At 36.6% G+C, this 22,549-nt stretch overlaps 3 protein-coding genes across 5 annotated transcripts; 1 reads left to right on the forward strand and 2 right to left on the reverse strand.

Annotated features, from left to right (window-relative positions):
• The first annotated feature begins 253 nt into the window (after positions 1-253).
• Positions 254-4,768, forward strand: foxl3 (forkhead box L3). Its single transcript, XM_027137552.2, has 3 exons — positions 254-473; positions 1,177-1,345; positions 1,632-4,768. Exons 1-3 carry the CDS (start codon positions 277-279, stop codon positions 2,052-2,054), a joined length of 789 nt encoding a protein of 262 aa, XP_026993353.1. The 5' UTR covers positions 254-276; the 3' UTR covers positions 2,055-4,768.
• Positions 4,769-5,387: 619 nt separating this feature from the next.
• Positions 5,388-18,162, reverse strand: tom1l2 (target of myb1 like 2 membrane trafficking protein). Of its 3 annotated transcripts, XM_027137657.2 has the most exons (15): positions 18,029-18,162; positions 17,493-17,577; positions 16,114-16,192; positions 15,871-16,020; positions 14,856-14,990; positions 14,570-14,710; positions 14,365-14,481; positions 13,967-14,100; positions 13,841-13,889; positions 12,479-12,644; positions 12,256-12,376; positions 10,912-10,987; positions 10,356-10,415; positions 9,746-9,782; positions 5,388-9,500 (listed from the first exon to the last, which is right to left on the reverse strand). In XM_027137657.2, the coding sequence occupies exons 1-15, from the start codon at positions 18,078-18,080 to the stop codon at positions 9,346-9,348; spliced, it is 1,557 nt and encodes a 518-aa protein (XP_026993458.1). In that variant the 5' UTR covers positions 18,081-18,162; the 3' UTR covers positions 5,388-9,345. The 3 variants fall into 3 exon arrangements, with proteins under 3 accessions (XP_026993458.1, XP_047673253.1, XP_047673254.1); XM_047817297.1 differs by lacking the exon at positions 10,356-10,415; XM_047817298.1 differs by lacking the exons at positions 5,388-9,500; positions 9,746-9,782; positions 10,356-10,415 and adding an exon at positions 10,422-10,774.
• A 349-nt stretch (positions 18,163-18,511) lies between these two features.
• On the reverse strand, positions 18,512-21,672 carry atpaf2 (ATP synthase mitochondrial F1 complex assembly factor 2). The gene is made up of 8 exons (XM_027137658.2): positions 21,419-21,672; positions 21,274-21,318; positions 20,659-20,807; positions 20,478-20,575; positions 20,198-20,278; positions 19,977-20,089; positions 19,520-19,635; positions 18,512-19,227 (listed from the first exon to the last, which is right to left on the reverse strand). The coding sequence occupies exons 1-8, from the start codon at positions 21,552-21,554 to the stop codon at positions 19,090-19,092; spliced, it is 876 nt and encodes a 291-aa protein (XP_026993459.1). The 5' UTR covers positions 21,555-21,672; the 3' UTR covers positions 18,512-19,089.
• Between the last annotated feature and the right edge of the window lie 877 nt (positions 21,673-22,549).

The raw sequence follows: 22,549 nt of genomic DNA on the forward strand, positions 1-22,549 counted from the left end.
AGTGGCTCGAGGTGTTTATAAAAAAAAGCGTGAGGAAACAAAGCCTGTTTTTAAGTAGGACTGGACCACCCAGAGTCCCGGAGTGAGTGTGAGGGTGTTTGCAGGCTCCCGCCATTAAAGGCCATTTACAGCAGCAGCGGTAAACAGATTGGGGGGGGGGGGGGGGGATGGATGGGCGAGTTAAGGGGAAGAGGGGAGGGGGCAGGTGTGTGGGGGTGAGAGAAGGGGAGAGAGGGGGTAGGGGTGGGTTCCACCACATTAGGGCATCACCGAAGTATGCTCAGTTCACCAACTTCCCTTCTGCCCTCAACAGCCCTGAATTATACTGAATTACCATCGCAGGTGATTTTTCATCCTGCACTTCACACAATGTTCGACAATTCACAGTACCCTTACAACTGCTTTAATTATGATGGAGATTATCCTTCCTGTGGCACTGAGGAGGAGAAGAAAGTGTGCAGACCTGCTTACAGGTATTTGTTTTTGGTTTCTTCTTAAATCCCTTTATTATTATTATTATTATTATTATTATTATTATTATTATTATTATTATTATTATCTGACTTTTTTGCTGTTAACATTATTATACTAAAATTATACTGATTATTATAACACATTTAGTACTTCTAATTATTTCTAATTGACTTTTGTTAAAAATGATTGTAGTCAATTCAAGTAACAACAACAACAATAAAAATATAATAGTATATAATAATAATAATAATAATAATAATAATATAAACATTACACAATAGAGCAATTTAATTATTGTAATCATTACTAATTCTTTAAATATTACTACTTTAAATATGAAAATTGCTTGTATTAATCATAATACTACAAATTAGCTGATTAATATAACAATTTTGATTACTAGGGAATTTGAGATTGAGTTCATAAAATGTTAGTCCAACAATAATATAAGTATTGCTGTTGGAAAATGGAATTTTCTATTTTTTTATGATTCAAAAACGTTGCAACTATTATTCACAGACATTAAAAGTTTATGTGTAAAAGTAAGCAGCTCACTTATCCAAACAGTAAGAGTAATTATTTACGCTGAATTTTTTTTTAACATTTGCTTAGTGCTTTCACCTCAGGAGTTGAAACCTCTGGCACTATTAAATGTGTCTTTCTCTCATCAAACAAGCTAATTTTTCTCTCTTCATCTCCCAGTTACATTGCGCTGATAGCCATGGCCATACAGCAGAGTCCAGAGAACAAAGTCACGCTATCGGGCATCTATGAGTTCATCATGAAAAGATTCCCTTATTACAGATCCAACCAGAGAGCCTGGCAAAACTCCATCCGCCATAATCTCTCCCTCAACAGCTGCTTTATAAAGGTAAGAAGAGTGCCAAAATTTTATACAGCAGAACCTCATGCCAGGATGAAATTAAATTAAATAAAAATGTGCTAAGTAGTGTGTGTACTTTTGTTGAACTTTTGTTACATGGCTTGTATCTGTGTAACAAGCACTTGAGTTTAATTGAGTTAAAAGAGTTTTACCCTCTGAACTTTTTTGCCTAACTGACCTGATTAACTAACCCACACACACACACACACACACACACACACACACACACACACACACACACACACACACACACACACAAATCTGTTTTCTTCAGGTACCTCGCACTGAGGGCAATGAGAAGGGGAAGGGAAATTACTGGACTTTTGCCACAGGCTGTGAGTCCATGCTGGACCTCTTTGAAAATGGTAACTTTCGACGGCGGCGACGGCGACGACGTAACTTAAGCTTGGGCTTCAGGGAGCCGTCTGAACCTTTCAGCCCCATGGACCCCCAACAGAATGCCCCGGTGCAGTCCCTTCATCCTGATTCCTTTTGTCCAGAGAGTTCAAACCACAGAGTGGACCAGCACAACCCTCCACTCAGAAAACCAGAGCCAGAGATCAAATTCAGCATCGACTACATCCTGTCCACACCAGATCCCTCACCAGGGTTTAGACCTCCACACAGCGGATCTGCAGGAGCCATGATACAGCACCTGGAGCCTCAGCAGCTCAACCTGCACTTCTGGACCCTGTGAACTACACATTCTAAAAAAACTCTGAAAAAAATCATGAAACCTCACAGAACTTTTTTAAGTTGTGGTGCAAATTAGTTGGGACAATAATGTGATGATGATGATGGTGTCAAGTTCGTATTTTCGAGATCAATCCTTAATCACAATGTAGGTACAGAGAATATGGCTTGGACTACTACTCATGGTACAGTGGATTTTTATTTTATTTTTTTGCCTTGTTCATTAGGCATGTTACTAGAATTCTATTATCTCTCTATACAAACATTTCCGATTATCGGAAGTAAAGTTTGTTTGCAACGGAAGAATAGACATAAAGGAAGTTTTGCTGTAGTTCACTCACATATCTTTCGAGTGTTAAAGGTAATGACAGCATATTCCTATGCTTTATTATTGTGCTGACAGTGACATATAATTGATGTATTATTATATGATCAATTTGTTTCCTTAGCTTGTTTGAAATCATTTCCAGACCTAAGCTTATCACAGTACATTATGTGGACTGTTGGGGTTTATTTAATGTGTTTAACCTGCCTTTGGAGTTTAAACGTTCAGTATTGCACCCCCTCTTGGAGAAGAGCTGAGGTGCCGTATAGTTTGCACATTTCAGCGTTTAAATTATATATAATTTCCCCTGACGCTCACTGCTCTGTCAGACATTTATAGATGGACCATATCTCATTTGCCGACAAAAAAAAAACTTTTTAAGCTGACCCTGTTATTGTTTTACAGGAGGGTTGTGTTCCCTAATCACACACACACTAAAGCTTTCTTCCTATTATATTCTGTGCACAGAGGACAGATTTCAACTTAATAATCGCTGTAAAATGTAATATTGAGCTTTTGTCATCATTCAGTAGGTTAGAAGAAAGAAACCTTTTTTGTGCAATACCACCACCATAGAGTATGTGTGTACTACAGTAATTATATTGTATTTCATATTGTATATAATCTGTATACCTGCTTTCTGGAAACAAAAAAACCATCAGCAAACATCAGATCAGACACTTAAAACAAATCGCTAATCAGGTTGTAGATTAATGCTAATCTGAAAACTACGCTAATTGAAACAGAAGACACAAGATGTCGAATTTATCAACCTTTTTTTGTCAAATACAAAAAAGATATATACATACCAAAACAAAGAACAAGTACAATATACCTTAAATGAATAAAATCTGCATTAAGCATAGCATTGAGTTTGGCTTAATGGCTTTCTTCATTAAACAGCTGCTTACTGAAAACTGTAAAACAGCATCAGTCCTAACAAAGATTATTACAACGGAAGTGTCAGAACAGTTCATGTTAAAGATTAAAAATCTGTCAGTCTTTGTATTTTAAATTCTGTATTTCCATGACATGGTAATTAACATGCTGCCAAACCAGTGCGGTCTAACCTTCTCCGAATCCGAATAATCTCTCTGACTGACCTTTTCCTTTGTGCTGAAACAGAGTCTCTCTCAATTTGATCCGCCGCTCTATTAGAATACATATCATTCATAACAGTGCACGCTTAAAATGGAAGCCTGTTAACATTTATTTTCCTTCTAAGGTGTATCAATCATAGCATTTGTGCTGGAGAGGGGACATTTTTCAATTTAACCTTTATATTATAGTGTGACTACATCAGTAAGGTTTCGAGACACTTACCATGAGTGGCATTTAATATAGTATTACACTTGCAAGGTTAGCAGGAGATGTGACCTTATTCAAATCCTGCTGCCACTACAACACCACTCCCAATGCAATTATAATTAAATGCCTTATGCCGGCTTGCAAATCCCCTGATCGATCATTGATATTAATGTTAATATTGCACTGCCCCCAGCCCCTGTCTTGCAGTAGAACTGTTATGGATCAGCAGGTTTCTATTAACAGAGCTGTTGATGTTGTGGGCTGTGGTGTGGATATATTTGGGTAAATTAACTTAGCATAAAGTGCTCCAAGGCCTGGGCTTTAAAAAAACCCCAAAAAAACAAAAACAAAAAAAAAGAACAAAGCCATGAGCCACGATAGACTCTTTCTTTATGATGTCAACTTAAGATCATGTGTAAAAAATGCCATGTCATGTTTCACAAGATTGATTGATATTTCCTAAAAATTTAAATATGGATTGTTTTGCTTTTATTCTATGCAAATAAAATGTGTCTTTTCATAATATTATAGTATTTTTTATTTTTTTTGCATAACATCATTTCATGTGGTACCAAGTATGACATGGGTGAAATTAGGAGCTTAGGGCAGAGTAAACAGAATGGAGAGAGAGGCAATTGGGAAATCAGCGGTGTGCGACAGCTGCAGCAGCCACATCACAAACATAAATAGCCAATTTTCACAACTCTTTCCAACTTTTCTACACAAATTATAATTGCTTTTTTGATATGACTCAATAATTCATATAAGAAATATGCTTTTTAAAAAAATGTATTATTGCATGTTTATGTATAAGAAATAGCAAAACAATTATTACCTTCATGATTAATAATAATTTCCTTGCGGTCTGTTTTCGCTGAAGATTAAAGATGAAGATTAATCTACATGTCTAAAAGCTTTTGCTGCTTAATGAGGATTAGTTCAATATCTTGAGGCCAGAGGCACATTAATGGGATTCTTACCATCACAAAGAAACTCAAAATTTTGTGCATTTTTCTGTGGCAATGTAAACATTTATTTAAACTTGATTTATACCTGGCACACAGCTGATAGTTCATAAAATAAAAGTTTTTTTCCTAAATGACCTTGGGAGACAGTGGAAAATAAAATCATATAGACATGAGTGTTAAACCTGTACACAGAAATGACATAAGTCCAAGCAAAATAATATGACCTGTACTGTGAGAGAAAATACATAAAAAATAGATAAATAAAATCCTAAGATCTATGTAGAAAACTTTATAAATACCATGTGAGTCTTTAGCTCAGCAAAAAACAATATATAAAACAATTAAAATAATACATTTCTATCGCTATGGTGTTTACTGGAATACAAATTTTCATCATCATCATTTGACTGAATTGTGAGAAACAATTATTACTTCTGTAATTACGTCTTTGATGAGGTTTTTGCTCCTTGAACTCTCTTATTTCCTCACCGCATTTCTCTTAACTCTTTACATCAGAACAGCCTACAGCATGAGAGATTTACTCTTAATTAAGCTTAATTCCTCCCAAATTACAGGCTTTTATCATTTAAGGCAATAAACCAGGCAGCGTTTTTAGAGTAATAGTTGCTCAAGTGTATGTGGCTTTATGAACTCTGACGGATTTCCTGGACACGATCCTAAAGAGAAGAACACATTCACCGTATAGTCACTGAAAGAAAAAAAAAAGCAGACTGGATGAATGGTCACCACCTTGGTATGTTTTATTGGAGATTAGCACATGCATGAAACAAAGAGCACAGAGTGCAACTTGAGGTATAACAACAAGTAACACCCAGACCAGCACATCAGTACACAGCAGTGTACGGTTTAGCCGTGCCGCACACGTGCTTAAACACAATCACACTCGAAATGTCTTTGCTTTGTTCTTCTTTCTCTCCAAAACGAACATTTCCTGCATCAGAAATGTGAGTTTGCTCACACAGACACATAACACTTCAAATATATAACCAGAGGGGGAAAAAAGCACTACGCATACGTGTATATGAAAATGAATCATTTCCTTCTCACATTACGTTAAAAAACAGAAACCACTATGTGATCATTTAAGCAACTCTTTTCTATTGCAGTGAAGTCAATGATTTGTATTTATCTTAAAAATGATAGTCATGATCATTGAACCATGAGGTGCAAAAGGCTCTATAAAGCTTACAAAAAAAAATCAACACACAAAACACACTCAGGTTTCTATTAACACAAGCTTTTAAATCACACAAATAAACACCAGTCAACAGTCAAATGCTGTGAAGTTGATCACCGAGTTCGCTTTTTCCACCTCAATACTATCATTATGAAAGACAAATTAAATCGCTCACTCATTCTCCGTGTAGACCACAGGGTAGTTTACACTCCCAAACACGCTGATGATGTAGTGCACAAGCTGACGAGTGTTACTCTACACGTAAAATATCCATACACAAAAATTGCATGTATTTGATTTAACAAACTGAATTAGTGTTATATGTGTTTATAAAGGTTTTCATCGTAGACCAGGCTTTTATCATCAGTCAGGAAATAATGTGACTGAAGTATTCATTAGGCCTTCAAACCCTTCTATTTCTGTTGTATAGGAAAGAATCCGTTATAAGCCGTTGCCGATCAGTGGTAGTTTGTGTGATAGTGGGGGTGGGGTGGGGTGGGGTGGGGGGGTTAAATAATCATGTTTTCCAGTCTTATAAATTGAACATAAAATCACTCCAGAAATGATGAAAAAAAGAGACATGACATTTTTTTTTTTTTTAAATCTCATAAAATTCCAAGAATTTCTCACAACTACTGACTACAACATGTCCTCCAACGGACTGTCCATTAATTTCCCCAAGGCTTATATTTTCAAATGTACTTTATGTAACTAAATTCTAACAAATGTCAAAAACCATTATTCTGTGTACCAACAGACGTTCTTACCAAAACTGACCAAATCTAAAAATAAAGATTAAGCAGAGAAAAACATTGAGCAAATCACTCAGTCCTGTCTCTGTCTCGTCTAACAGCACCTTCCTTAGCCTTGGTTCACTTTCGATTTAAGCTATCGGAACGTCCTGTCCAACAGTCCATATGCTGTGTCCAGGAAATCCTCCAGGACACTTAGACTGTTCAGAATTTAGGGAAGTACACGATTTTTGTGTTTTTGCAGTAAAATAATGCATCTCTGTGGTCTATCCACTCAGCACACAACAAATAGAGAGCTAATATACAGACTAGACAAACATTACACAGGGTTACTCCTGACTGAAAATGAGCGACGATGACGATCGTGTCAAAGCAGGAAGAGTGGAGGACAAAATTACCTTTCTGGAAAGAGCCAGATCTGCAAAGCCACAACAGACTACAGTGTCGTTTCGTTAATGAGTCGGATGCATTGATAAATTCAGGAATTATCACGATTTCGTTTAGGAAATGTTTATTTAGATGTCTTAATTTCCTCAAACCGTTGCTGTTCTGTCGTTCACAAACAAAAAACTTAGGTGAAAAATGTGAAATTTCCAGGTTTTCTACTGAAAGCATTGAAATCTAACATTTAAAGTGCTTGTGCTGTAGCTTACTAGTTACCTGAAGGATGCAATATTTTTCATCTTTTTATCTAAGTGTTTAGTGTTCATGCATTAAACACGTTACTAGGTATACATGGTATCTATGTATAGCCAGGACTTATAATAATGTGAGCTATCCTAATTCACAATTTTTGTTGTTTTGCCTTTGTGTGTTTTTATTATTATTATTTGATGACTTTTTCCCCACCTGGGCTAGATTTCCTGCTTGGTAACTAATTTGCTAGATTACAGGAAGTAGCTATCTCTTATTATGACCTATTCAGTTTAGTGGTTTGGGTTTTCTTCTCTCTTTTACCTGGAAGTATTATTTTTGGCTATTCTTGTCCAAAATTTGTCTGTGGCATCCCTAATGATTATAGTTAACTGATGTTAAATACGTAGTAGTTATATATAGAGAGAAATAAATATAATTTGTTTGAAATTTTATGTTCTGATGACCTCAAAATTCTTTAGTTACATTGACAAGAGCGTGTCACGTGATCACGTGGAAATCTGAAGACGAGACCTACATGGGACAGTTGTTGGGGCTTCCATTGTTGGAGAGTTCAAAACACCTCTGCAACCTGTCGATCAATCAACCTGTCAATCAGTCCAGTTACAATTTTCATTGTCCATGTGGCGTTTTTTTATGAGGTGATCAGAGATATTTTCCGTATTTGTGGGAGACAACTAATAGCAGTTTTCTCTGATGTTAAAATCAGATTTGCAGATCTGTTTTTTCTTGACGTACAGGAAGAAATCACACACTTTTAAAAAGCTGGCCCATGCAGGAAAGCCTGATCAAGGCTATTCTTCTGGACACCTATAATCAGATATATGCAGTTTTGGTCCATAAAAACGACAATTCTGTAAGTCACACAACATAAAAACACAAATGTATCAAACAAAATACTCAACTTACAGATTTACAAATTTGACCAAATAGGTTCGTGTTAGCTGTCTGACTTCTGTTCATTAAGGCAGATCCATTTTATTTCCTAGTAACAGCAGTGAGCTTGACATCACTTCTACACTAGAGAAAAATCCAATTTAACCTGCCTTGCAGTCACCATCAGCTTTGAACTCTATTTACTTGGAATATGTTTCATATAACAGGCAGCATTTTGAATAACAACAGCTAAGATTTGCATCTGAGCAAAATGTGCGCAGCCAAAAAACCTCTTCGGTGCAAATGACACTAAATATACATATTAACGCTCGATCGCTTTGTGATTTCTTAAAAAGTTTTTAAATTAATGACACTTTATCCTGAGCAGCACAAAAAAAAAACAGACTCATTCCATCAGTCACTACAGTTAAGAGTGCTTTATGCTGAACTGCAATCACTTCTGTATCCGTATCCCTTTCTCACCGCTTTGCGAGGTAGACCAAAAAACCGAGCTCACGTAACCGAAATCAAATGAACCACTCTCCCAAGTTCACGTACTGCAATTCATACATACTACAAAAACCTAACTCCCTCTGTCCGTTTTCATCTAATAGAGACATTAGATAATATAATAGATAAATCTGCTAAATTTACTGTTATTAAAGTGAAAGGTTTTCTAGTTAAAGGAGGTTTACGTGCCCCTGAGGTGTCCAGGTGCATATTTGATCATAAGACATGTTTCTGTGTAAGCAGCACCTGCTTCTGATCGGAAATGTCTCAGACCCATTAGTGTTAGCTAACGTTGTGTAACGTTGTGCAACGTTGTGCTGTGGAATTGCAATTTAAATAACCCAGGCCCAAAAGAATCCATCGCTCACTTGTAGAGAAAATGTTAAGCTTATCTTCTTGTTAATGCTTTTTTTTTGCAAGTTCCTGGCATGTGTTTCATCAACAAAATATCAATGACCGCCTACATTCTTAGGGTTGAATTTGTTTAGAAAGAAATGAATGTCTGAAGCTCATGAGAACGTCTGTCTTTAGAATCCGTTCACAAAACCAGTCTAGGAAAACAAACTGCATAGGAGGCGGCCGCCGCAGTGTCGATTGTGTAGTAATGTGGGAAGCAGAGGAAAGACGGGCCGCTGAGTCTGCGGGACCACCTACTTACCACACACAGGAGGCTAAACACACACACCCAATGTCCCAAAATCCTTTTACAAGACAAACAGAGAGTTTTCAGCTCGATCAGGCTTATTCCCCGGATTTACAGCTGAGCCAGCTGCACTGGTCAGATCTGCACTCGGACCCAGTGGAAGTGTGGGGACCATTTCTGCAGCTTTGGCCCTCTCCTCCAAAAACTTATCAAATTCTGCAGGAGAAAGAGACACAGCAATGGAAGTCAGTGTCATACAATGCGCTCATCTAAACATACAGTGACAACAATATGGGTGACAAATCTAAGTCATTGGTATCTGCCTGGCCTGACTAGTGTTTCACCATCACCTGCTTCATGCTTACTAATTTAATCCTGTCTAGTTTATGCCCGACTGTCAATCGCCTGATTGTGCAAACTGAAATTTATGCCGGTATGTTCTGACAATAAGATTTATATACCTTCACTCGTCACACCTTCATCTCCATCATCTCCTTTCTGTCAAAGAAATATAAACAAAATTTTTAAAAAGTAAAGAAATTAAATCAAAAATACAGACATGTTCTGTAAGCAGGCTGAAAAGCTTGTGTGTGTGTGTGTGTGTGTGTGTGTGTGTGTGTGTGTGTGTGTGTGTGTGTGTGTGTGTGTGTGTGTGTGTGAGAGAGAGAGAGAGAGACAATGAGCTTGTTTAGAAGTCACACCACTGCCAGTTGAGGCACAAAGCAAAGCTAAAAGTGACAGAAAAAAAAAGTCAAAATTAATAGTAAACAAGATTGGAATTTGTTTATTTGCATTTTCAGAGAAATAGAAATGAAACCCTTTAAATATCCACAAAAGTCCAAATGAAATGTGAACATTTAAGAAAAGCTGTTAATGGGCCACAAGCCTCCTAGGAGAAGTTGCTAGACAGCAGAGCTGCTTGGTTAAACAATTAAAAGCAAACAAAAAAGAAATATACTTTTAACAAAGCATATTTCTTTTCAGAAAAGCATGTTATGCAGCATCCAAAAAGAAGCAAAAAGATGGAATTAAAAACAAAGAAACAAACAAAAAAACAAAAACCCATCTCACCACATCAGTACAGAGCCACTCCTCAATGTCATCCATGACAGAGGACTGAGCAAGAGCGAACTTTGGGTCAAAGTCATGGACAAATCATGGGACAGAAGCAAACAAAGAACAAAAAACAAACAAAAAAACAAACAAACAAATAAATAAATAGATAAATAAATAAATAATTTAATTAAAATTCCTTAAAATTAAAATGACTGCAATGCCTCTTAATAAACACTGAAATTATCTCAAAAATAACAGCGTCACATAGACAACAGGTCTGACATTTTACATTTCCTTATATGTTCACCAAGAAAATTACAGGCAAATATTCAAATATAAAATCTTCAAAATAAACTATATTTCATAACAAAACAGAAACGATGATCACATCTGTCGAATTCTGATTCTGATCTGTCCTCTTGTTTCGACACAAACTGTAGCATCAAAAAGAGATAATACAATATAATACTAATACAACAATAATACAATAAGCCTACACACACACACACACACACACACACACACACACACACACACACACACACACACACACACACACACACACACTCACCCCGCCAGAGTTCTGTTGTCTAAGCTCAAGAGTAGGAGCTGCTCCACTTGCAGCCTGAATGTCTTCAAACGGTGGACTATAATTTGGACAAGAAAAGATAAACAAACTGTAAGAGACACTAAATATTTCTCTGATTTTTACCTTTCATGTCATTAAATTCATCAAAATGACCACAAAGTGCTGCTAATGGTGTGAAGGATATGAAGTGCTTTAAGGTGGCGGATCATTTAATGGATGTTTGTGGTGACGGTGCATCAAATGCCACAGAACTTGGTTTGTTTGTTGTTTTTTTTTAACTGACTGCTTTTATTACCCTGAATTCACTTTATTAATCAATCATGTACACCTACATATTCATGTACTTATATAAATCAGCCAAACAGGAGCACCATAGTGCATAATGCATCATGCATCATGCAGATTCAGTTAATGTGCACAAAAGAAAAAGGAAAAATGCTGGAAAAATGCAGTATCTGGAAATATTCAAACCAGCCCATATGTGTCAGGGACGTGGGGATAAAACAGACCCAAATGCAGGATAGCTTAATGAAAACAGGATTTAATAAACAAAAAAAAACCCACAAACACAGAAACTAGGACACCGACTAGACAAGACGAGGACAACAGGACAAAACAGAGGATTCCTGGTTGAACAGGAAAATGAATGTGAAGTGAGAACGAATTGTTCTGCAGTGTGAAAAGCTCTGGAAAATTCCCTTTGAGAAACATTACAAAAAAAAAAGATCATACTCTCTTTCACATTAGTTAATAACAACAGCTCAACTAAATACTAATAACCATCAGGCACATAAGGAACAGGTGTGCAGAGACGGGGGGTTGGGGGACAAGGTCGGGGCAGACACGTGACACCAAACATAAACAAAAACACGTGGCCAAAGTCTGGGCTGAGTCCTGACATGGTATGGCATTTTACCGACAACCATGGTGAAGGTCAAGGTTTCTTCATTCTGATGTGATCAGTAACTGAAGCTCTTGACCTGTATCTGCATGATTTTATGCACTGTGCTGCTGCCATATGATTGGATGATTAGATAAATGTTCAGGTCTATAGATATTCCTAATAAAGTAGACAATGAGTGTATATACATGTAATCCAGTGTGTCAAAACTTTAAACTGGTAGAACATTTTGATTCAAATCCACAAACTGAATAAGATGTGTTAAATTAGTTAAGTTAATCATGGAGTAAGTGGGAATGGCACAACAAAACCAAGGGAAACTAGTTGTTGCATTATCACTTAACTGTCAAATATAAATCTGCCTGTGCCCAGAAAACTCTGGCACATATGCGTACAGTAAAGTATTATTATAAAAGTAGTCCTACTTCTTCCTTTGGTCCGGCAGGGTGCCGCTCCTGGTCTGAGCAAACATGTCGAAGTCATCCGACGGCGGCTGACAGCGAGTTAGAGAACTCAGGGTGCCGCTGACACTGTCAGCTCCTACATCTGAAAACACACATCTTTGTCAATTATGACCACGTGTTACTATTTTTATTATTGGGGCTAACACACAAGAGACAAAGAGAATCAGTGCAAGCAGAGACTCACCCAGGCCTGCTAGTCGAGAGGAGAGAGTAGCAGGTGAAGCAGAGCGAACAGGGGCAACTGAGGCTGGCAGACTGGAGGGTGGAGTGCCACTGATCCTGGGGCTCATTACTGCAGGAGAACCCGGCCCAAGGTCAATCAGGTTGTCGTCTGTGGCCTCATTCAGGACCTGCAGACACAAAACAGTTACACACCAACAGATAGGGCAACAGACAGACGTGACCCAAGGAAAGGGCATCTGACACGGCTTAGCATTTGTACACTGATAACACATTAGGTAGTGAAGGATGTGTATTTAGCCTTGAAGACAAAAATTAAGAATCAACTCAACGAAGTACTCGTGGACGTTCCTCTCAAATAATATCATAATATATCCGCACACTACAAACACACAACCCACAGAGCCTCTGTTGTCTAGGGATTTGAGGGCTTTCCAAAATGAATGCTACCAATAAAATTAAAAGGAAGCAATGAAGCTAAAGAGATTTTTCAATACTTTTTTCTTATCTTTCTGATTTCAGTCAATAATTATGAGACTAATATCAGTTCCATCCTGATTTTTTATACCTTGGACCAGAATGGAGCTCACATTATTAAAAAGGCATAGTAAAAGGAAGTCAGTGGCACACAAAAGCAATCTTGAGATATTTTTCAATATAATGATCAACATGACCACACCCTATCAATGAGAAATCAATTGTAGAAGTGGTGGAGAAACAAAACATTAATCTCAAAGTTACAGAAAACAATACAGCTACACAACACTGCTGCACTGAATTAGGGGCAAGTGTTTAGCTTGGCTAGTTAGCAAGAAACAAGATGTCATGCACAATGGCTCTAATCAAGTAATGTTGGGCTTTAGAACCTTATCTGTTTGAGGCAGAGTATATAGATGAGGATGTGAGAGAGTTTGATAGTTAGATACCTCCTGCTGCAGGTAGTTGAATGGCATTGTGGGTAATGTGGGAAACCACAAACCAAATTGAAAAAATACTGTGCTAATTAAACAAAAAAAGGTTATAAAATAATAAGGAATATCAGTCAATATCATATTAAAGATAACTACTGGCGTGCAAGTCATTTGATATTTTTATAGTTAGGTAGTGAAGCACTAAAGGCGAGCCATTTTCTGGAAAATTGGACATAAAGATACTCTGCAAAGACTGTGACAATATGATCAATTATGATCCTACTGTATATGATGCGTGTGGAGACATTAGGAGATGTTTTGTTATGCAGTTGTTAGTTGCCTTAAAGCTTGTTTCACTGCCAAGACAGTCATACGTATAAAGTAACAGTTCTGTGTAACAGATTCACCATTTAACTTAAATAATTGTATAAATTAGATAAAACGACACAACTTACCCCATTATTGACACCATGAACAGTTCTACCAGACCGGTACCTCTCATACCTAAGTACACAAAGTACTTATTAAAGACACGGTCTTTAGTTATAAACTATATAGCTTTAACACTCAACAATAAATACCTCTCGTATCGCAAAAAGATGTTGTTGAGGTCATCATTGACATGGAGCAGTTCCTCTGTGACCTCCTCATTAGACACACGGGAGATGAGCTCTACTATCCTCTGCTGCATGGACCTGCAGGTTCTGTTCAACTCCTTACCAACAGATAGGAAAAATGTACAGAATAATACAAGATAACAACATAATAATAACATAATAACACAGAACTCACACAGTCACTTTCTCTGATTGTGTGAGTGGTTATTCTCTAAAACCCAGCTAGAAAAGAATTCCAGGTTAATGTTGTCCATTATTTAGAGATTAAACTTACTTATTGTCTGAGAACACAAACTGCTCATGCAGTGCAATAATAAACTAATGAAATAAAAACTCTGAGTCAAGAGTCAAGAGTTACTCACCTGCAAAAGCTCATGGTCAGATGGATCCTCTTGACCAGGCACCATTTCTGTTAACATCTCAGACATCACCTTGGTGTTTCCACGCACAATCTCCAGCTCACTGCGCAACCTAGAAATCTTCATGGTAAACAGCCAGGAAAGCATGTCAGCGCATTATAAGCACAAGCACTAATGTGGCAGTGCTGTGTCAAGGGAAACAGGATACCTGTTCTGGGGTGGGGTTGATGTCTCCAGACACATGCAGGTTAGGAACCTGAGGTGAGCCGTGGACAGGAGGAGCAGAGAAGGACTGGACAGATTTTGGCTGAGCTGGAGCACTGGGTTTGGGATCCCCCTCTGAGGCACACTGCAAGTGACACAATACCTTCACACTAGAATATGACTACAAACAGTGTACAGCAATTTTTAACCCTGAAACAATCTCTTCTATCAGCTAGTAGCTCATGTGGAACATGCTGAATCCCTGCCAAGAAGGTCAGCAGGAATCTTACCTGCTGTGGTGTGTGGATAGGTGATAAGGACTCCAGATCTGACCTTGGGAACTCTATGCCTTTTCTCTTCATTTCCTCATAAACATGGACTACGCCGGTCAAATCCGGACTACTCCTGAAAGCATCAGCCCAAGCCTGAGCCACAGCACACAATATAATTAATATACATTGACTTCAGTGATTTCACAGAATTTTAAGTGTGAAAAAAGAACATTTTTTAAAAACTTTACCAACTCTGTATATGCACCACTTATGCAGAATGACACATAAGTGTAATTTAACATGATCAGTTTAGCAGCCAGACCTCACAGAAAGAACAACAACGTAGTGTGATTATACAATAAAACGGGTGTAACTCAGAAATTAAGTCCAAGGAGATTAAGATCATATCCAGGTGCTGTGATCTACAATATAGATAGAAACCAAATAAGGTATGAGTTTAGAGATAGAATCTGTCATATAAGTTTACAATAGATTCCATAAAGAACAAAAAGGTACTGAGTGAAACATACAAGACATTAAGGGGACATTTCGGAAGTAATATTATCAATATTTTTACAAACCAATTCACAGCACTGGTTGAACAGGAAAATGAATGTGAAGTGAGAACGAATTGTTCTGCAGTGTGAAAAGCTCTGGAAAATTCCCTTTGAGAAACATTACAAAAAAAAAAGATCATACTCTCTTCCACATTAGTTAATAACAAGCACTTAAGGTACTATAAGAATCTTTACATAGCTGTCACAGCTTTCACTGCAGTTCTATAAAGAGCAACAGACTATCATTGACATGAACAAGTTGGTCAATGACACCTGAGATGCTTGAGGTAACCAGATCACACATGATTATAAGCAACTCCTGGGACAAAGCACATTGCCAGGTCTCCTTGGTTACATGGTCTCTGGTAACTAAGCATTACCAGAAGCTCTCCTGATCCTTCCCCCGCATGGTAGTTCATTTACTGTGCTTCAAATTACAAAGCATCATATTTTCATCATCATCACATTAGTATCACCTGTATAAGGGCAAGCACTTTGTCCTGTACGATGGCTGGTGGGTTGTTTTTAGGAGAAATGACCTTAACCAGGATTCCATCAATAAAATCCCGGGTTGTGACGAGAGCATGGAAGCGATAACCACAGTTTTTCACACATGTCTCAAGAACCTAGTGACAGACGAGAAAAGGTGGCATAATCAGTGAGATCCAAATAAACAAGATAAAAATCATCATTTTATGTATTAAAAGAAATCTGCTTACTGTCAAAGTCAGCATCACTTCTCTATAATTTTTATTCCCATTAAGTCTCTTTTTGACAGCCCTTATGGCATCCTTAGGCCTGTCACCAAAGAAGACAATTAGATGCATTCTGTACATTTAGTTGTGTCATTTTAAAAATCTGTCATGTGGTCAAAGGAAACAGTATAGTTACTGGTTTGCTCAGTTATGTAATTTCACTTTTTGGTTACACTCTATAATCATAAACAATATGCTAGGTTTTATTTCTATTTCTATTCAGCACATATTTTATCTGAACATAAAACCAGCATCTATGACAGCTATAGTTACTGTACTGTAACACATACTGACTAACAAAATTTGATAGCAGTGATATTGTAAAAGAATATCCACATACACATTTAGGAAATATGTTTGATATTTAGTAACATAAAGAGCTGTGTTACAGTTTTGGCACACACATTTGGACAGTTTATATCTTCTTGGTCATTTAAAACAGATTTTAAATTAAAGGATATAAAGTGTTTTAGCAAGATGCAGATAGAACAGCTTTTATGGCCTTTTATCTTTTTTAAAAGATATTCTCTTGGTGTTTTGACAATGGTGATGTTTCAATTGCTGTCAGCTTCCAAATCTCCCATAGGTCTTCAGTTGGGTTGGAATCTGAGGACTACCTAGGCCATTGTATATCATTTACAGCATCTTCATTCTTATTAAACCATTCAGAGACCCTGCTCTGTGGATCTGGGCAATTTTTTCAGTACAGGAAAAAGCTGACTAGACAGAATAACTTTGTATTGATTTGACTCTTCTCTCTAAGGGGACAATTTGACCCAATCTGTACCAGCAAAATAATCTAGATATAATAACATAACTCCAAGAGTCTTTCCTTAATTTGCAACCATCTCACACATTTTTCAGGCAAGGATCCTTGTTTTTAAGATGTAGAATAAGAAGACTGTGGTATTATATTGACCACCCTTTTAGTTTTTATTAGTAACCATACTCGGAATGAATGACACGACATAACAGTAATTTTTCGATAGGACATGTACGTGAGCTATCGTAATTTGATGACACTTTATAAACAAACAAACAAACAAATAAATAAATAAATACATACAGATACACTGCCACGGCTTCATAAACCCCAGAGTCCTGGAGCCTCGCTATTAGTATCATGGACTGTTAGGGTTACTAGTAGCACATTGGACAAGTCATTAAACACCTGAATCCCAGCACCACCACACTGCCACTGAGGGACCCTTGAGCAAGACCTTTAACCCTCAACTGATTAGTCATGATAAATAAATATCGAGCTGGGCGACTTCCATTTGCTATAAATGCAAAACCGACCACAAGTGTCCCTCTTCTGATGTTTTTTCTTTTCTTTTCCTCACCCATCTTCTGTGTCATTGATGATGTCACATATTTCCATGTTTATAGTCCAGTCTTCACTCTGTAAGGAGCCATCCGTGGCTTTTTCTTTAAAAAAAAAGGAAGAGAAAACAATATACTGAGTTTAAAATAGCATTTAACAATCAGTCATAAAATGCTGAGCTATATGTGTATAAGTATCAGTGATAATATCACTAAACCTAGCTGGTGCAGACTACATTAGCATTAGCTAGCTCTGGAAAGGGCAGTACAGTGATGCCCTTCAGTAGCGATGATGCATCAGAAACACTTCTTTATCTAACATTTTAGCCTTTCTTTTGACAACAGCAGCTCTGAATATATAGAATAAACATGTCAACATATTTGTGGGGTTTAATTCATACACAGGAAAATCCCAAATACATGAAGCTAATTTAGCGAGCTAGGATTTAGCACCATCTCACAACACTACAGCTGATTTTTTTTTTTTTTTTTTTTAGCAAATCAGTCTAACTTTACTGTAAGAGATAGAACATGCACTTATTTCTAAATCCCATACCAATGCACTGCCCCACCGGAGTACCGTAAGGATTTCCCAGCAAGAACTCCATCTTGTCAACAACAATCCCATCGACTAACGGTGAATAAAGCTGTAAACACTGAAGCCCCGCCTCTCACACGGTCTAATTGGAAGACGCAACGCTGGACTTTACACTTATTGGTCAAAAGTCTTGTCCATCACAAAAAAACTTTAAAAGGACACCAGCAGGTGAGGAAATAATGCATTTTGTATTTAAAACATTGTGTATATATAAAACTGATGTGTACATATAAAGGTTTTGTTTTTTAATGACACCACTATATATCAGGGGATAATTATTCCTACTAGCTGACAAATGTGGCCTTGTTCTTGTTTGAAATCTTATCATTGGACTTTTATAGGAGGTGATAGCATTAATGTAGCACATGATCCTAAAGTACACCACAGACTTAGCTAATATTTTACCTTAAGAGATAACAGGTAAAAAAAGAAGTCAATTAGTCAATTCACTAAACACTGTATATTTCATGTTTCAAAGAAATTTTATTAGAACATACAGAATATGTAGATGTAACATCGTTCGTTCATTCTTAAGTATTTAGCATGGTCAGGTTCAAGGTGGATCTGGAGAATGTACAGAAATGTACACACGAGGGGAATATTGGGCATTACAGGGATCCATGCATACACACATACAGACACCTGGGTTAAATTTTTCTGATATGCTCTTACGATAGGAGGTGAGAGAGACCTCGAGATCTCCAAGAAAACTCAGTGACATGTAGAGTCAACAGTACAAACAGTAACCAAAAAAATTACACTAGGGATCCTGAAGCTCTGATATGGTAATGCTAGACTACATAGAAAATAACATAATAATAATGTTAACATTTCATTCACATTAAGTTATTCACAAAAACACACTGAAGAGAAAGCTTTTTGTTTTAACATCCAAAATGTAGCATGTAGGTCACAGACATATTACACAAAATGTTGTTTCCATGATAATTGTATGCCATGGAATAGTTTAATCTACAATCCGAGAAAAAATTGATTATGCCTCATCTGCACAGGTCAGATCAGTCCTGAAGCAGTTTTTTCTTCACTGAGAAACTTTCAGATGATAGATGCACAAACAAGGCTCCTGCTGCTGTACGAGACCGCAGATCATACATATCGTAGTCATGCGCCCATTCAACGTTTCCCCAATGCTGGATCTGAAGTGTGAACACACAAATGTTCAGGCAATACAAATATACTGGACAATGAAAAAAATACTGCTATTAATGCTATGAAAACAACTCAGAAATCATGCTGAGGAAGTGAGACCGACAGTATCACACAGACAGTGACTGGTCATTCGCCTTGGACACTAAAATATGTTTAAAGACTGATTAGATGTTGTGGTTATTATTATTTCAGTTAGTTTAGATGTCATTATCTTTATGTAATATTGTTATTTTAAGTGTGGTTTAAAAGGTAACCTGCATGATATGTGGATCATTATACCTGAAATTCCTCCTCTAGTCGAGACAGCAGAACTGCTTGTTCCACAGTTAAATGTCTGTCAATCAGCCCAAAGGACAGAATCAATGACTTCAGCTGTGAGATCACATACTCAAGCCCTGTAGAAAGAAGCAATTTGTTTCAAGTCTGCTAATTTAATAACAGAGCAAACAGTAATCTTTGTGACCATTATACAAAACAAATGAAATATAACAGAAATGATATACAGGTACCACATATTGAGCTTAAGTGGAATCACAGTTAAAAGAAAGAAAGAAAGAAAGAAAGAAAGAAAGAAAGAAAGAAAGAAATACTCCATAGCACAGGGCCTCATTACAGTATAATCCATTTATAAGAAGCTACCACATTAACTCAGTCTGTGTCTTTTAAATTGATTACACGCAACTCCTTAAAAGAAAATAAATAATTTTAAAATGCTTCCAAGTTTAGAAAGATATACCTATCAGAGACCACAAATTATAAGATTTAAGGTGCTGACGAAATGTTTCCTTGGTCTTCTCTGGAATTTGTGGGCCCATTATATTAGAGGACGATCCGATAACAACATTGTACCTGAAAAAAATGAAACACAAATTGTACATTGACAGTTTCCTCTGTACATACAGATCGATGTTTCTCATACAAATAATGTCTTTTTAATAATGATATAAACAAAGTTACCTTTTTTCAATCCAGTCCATTACAGGGTCCCATTCATTCTTCTGTAATTCAACAAGACCTGGAGGATCATCCACTCTGTAACTAAATGTATATGGGAGTCAGGCAGCATGTGATCATACGTTTTCTGATAAACCCTGAAATGGTAAGAGCTCAGCTCTGAGTCAGTTTAACTCTGATCCTACAAACACTGCTTCCTTTCATGTGTGAAATAAATGGTTAATATGAATGCAGTTTATTCCCAGATGAAGAGATCTAAGGCAGTCACAATCACGCAACATACCAAATGGTGTCAGTCTCCAAAAATTTCAGCACAGCAGAAATCATTTGGTCCTTGTCGCGCTGCGTTGGATTATCAAGAGCTGTATTACACAGAGTGGTCTATAACATCAGATAAGAATGCAACATTAGATAATTAATATAATTTCACCAATCCATGTTTCATTTGATTTAAAGGATCTCACAAGATGCATGCTGTAGAACTTCAGGGTGTCCTTCTGAACATCCCATTCAGTAGCAACAGCGATGGCCAGGGCTTCATTGGGTACAGTGAAAAGTTTTCCACCTGGAGTTTTTAGCTTTCTCCTGTCCAGGTTGATCTCAAACTGACCACCTTCAGCATAAACACATCCAGTTCTCAGCTACATCATCATGCTTGTATTAGAATCAGTAACACCTCAGTAACAGGAAAACTTCTTCAGCATTTAAGGTCAATAAAAAGCTACTACATATCTTCTGTCTCTAAAACAGAATTTGAACTGTGATAAACTCTGGAAGTTGAATAATTATAAAATCTTTCTATTAAAAAATAATATTTTTGTAAATAATATTTTTCTTTATTTATTAAAAACTCAAATGAACTGGTAAGTAAAAGTCCCTTGAGCAGGTCTTCAGTGATGTCAAAAGACCACTTTTTTGTTCGTTTGTAAGATTAAATAAATATGGAAATGCACATTTGCAAAAAATAATAATAATAATAATAATATTTTTTGAAAATGTTGAAATTTCTAAACAAATGTAACCAAAAGGGTTTTTTTTGAAACCTGTTCAATTTTCATGCACTTTTCATGGACACTCACCTTCACCCTGAGAGATTCTGACATCCTGGTAGAATTTCTTACGCTCTGTAAAATAAGGTTTAATAATGAATAATAGAATAATGAAACAGAAAGCAGCAGACACTTTCTCTAACTGCACAGTGAACACAGCATCCCAACACCTCACCTGCTGTGGCACTTCCATAATGGGCTCTTTGCACGTGTGCTGATGAACGTAAAGCTTCTAGTGTAAACTGACGAGCAGCAAAAGGCAGAAGAGCTCCAACAAACTGCTGGTGAAATTTACACAAACTCTGTAACATCGCTGTTTTATCAACACGAACGATAAACTTAACAGAGAATTAATATTAAGCTCCTAAATCTTACAACAAGAGTTTAAAACCTCCACATTGACCTTCCCATCATGTGTGAAGGAGGAAACTTCCTTTTTTATTTTAAAATAAAAGTCTCTTTTTCCTGCGTTGTTGGTTCTTGTGGGTATTTTAGTTAGCAACTTCTGTTTCAGATGTTTTGATTTCATTATAAAACATAACAGACATTCGGTTTAAATATTAAACTTTAAAATCGACTCTAGCATTATAATTTTGGTTTGTTTTAACTTGCATAATCTGTGTTGACAATAAAAGTCCTCATAAATATAAAGGAGTAACACTGCTCATTATATTGAAATAACCATAGCTGCTTTGTAATAAATAAATATATACAAATTAAATGAACTTAAAAAATACTACGAAATATTAATACAGCATTATGAACTCATATACAGCAATATATTCTATAACAATAATAATGCAGATCAAATGAAAGATGAGGTGAACAGAACAAATAATACATGACTGCCAAATGCTGCCATAATGTCTAAGACAAACAATTTGAAAAACATGCATTATTTATATAGAGTCAAACAACTATCTCAACCAATTTTTCATATGCAATTTCATGTTGTAAATCTCCCATTATGCCATATCTCAAGTGTAACCACACAAGGTAGGTTAGATTCATGGATTCATGTGGTTGTGATTCATCAGACTAGGCTACATATTCCCATTTTCTATAATAAAACTATAATATAATTATAATAAAATAAATAAAACTTATAGTGTATAAAGAACTCTTTTGAAACCTTAGGAACATTCAAAAGACTAGTACACAAACTCACCCTAAACAGATAAGTAAACAAATAAAAAATATGTGGGTTCTAAGAATAAACAGTTTACAGTCCACCCTATATAACAGTTTCATTGTATTGTTTAATGTAAATGCAGATATAGGATAATTAAAACAAACTTTTGGTGTC

Source organism: Tachysurus fulvidraco, chromosome 8, assembly GCF_022655615.1.
Source record: "Tachysurus fulvidraco isolate hzauxx_2018 chromosome 8, HZAU_PFXX_2.0, whole genome shotgun sequence".
Classification (NCBI taxonomy): Eukaryota; Metazoa; Chordata; class Actinopteri; order Siluriformes; family Bagridae; genus Tachysurus; species Tachysurus fulvidraco.

Excerpts from the sequence above, each read along its gene's own strand:
- foxl3 (XM_027137552.2), top strand. The coding sequence starts at position 277 with ATGCTCAGTTCACCAACTTCCCTTCTGCCCTCAACAGCCCTGAATTAT. Across the intron at positions 474-1,176 it reads GTGTGCAGACCTGCTTACAG|TTACATTGCGCTGATAGCCA; the intron begins GTATTTGTTTTT and ends TTCATCTCCCAG. Across the intron at positions 1,346-1,631 it reads TCAACAGCTGCTTTATAAAG|GTACCTCGCACTGAGGGCAA; the intron begins GTAAGAAGAGTG and ends TGTTTTCTTCAG.
- tom1l2 (XM_027137657.2), bottom strand. The coding sequence starts at position 18,080 with ATGGAGTTCTTGCTGGGAAATCCTTACGGTACTCCGGTGGGGCAGTGC. Across the intron at positions 14,482-14,569 it reads TCAACCCCACCCCAGAACAG|ATTTCTAGGTTGCGCAGTGA; the intron begins GTATCCTGTTTC and ends TTTACCATGAAG. Across the intron at positions 14,101-14,364 it reads CTGACCATGAGCTTTTGCAG|GAGTTGAACAGAACCTGCAG; the intron begins GTGAGTAACTCT and ends TCTGTTGGTAAG.
- atpaf2 (XM_027137658.2), bottom strand. The coding sequence starts at position 21,554 with ATGTTACAGAGTTTGTGTAAATTTCACCAGCAGTTTGTTGGAGCTCTT. Across the intron at positions 20,279-20,477 it reads TTGGAGACTGACACCATTTG|TTACAGAGTGGATGATCCTC; the intron begins GTATGTTGCGTG and ends ATATACATTTAG. Across the intron at positions 19,228-19,519 it reads GACTAGAGGAGGAATTTCAG|ATCCAGCATTGGGGAAACGT; the intron begins GTATAATGATCC and ends TTCACACTTCAG.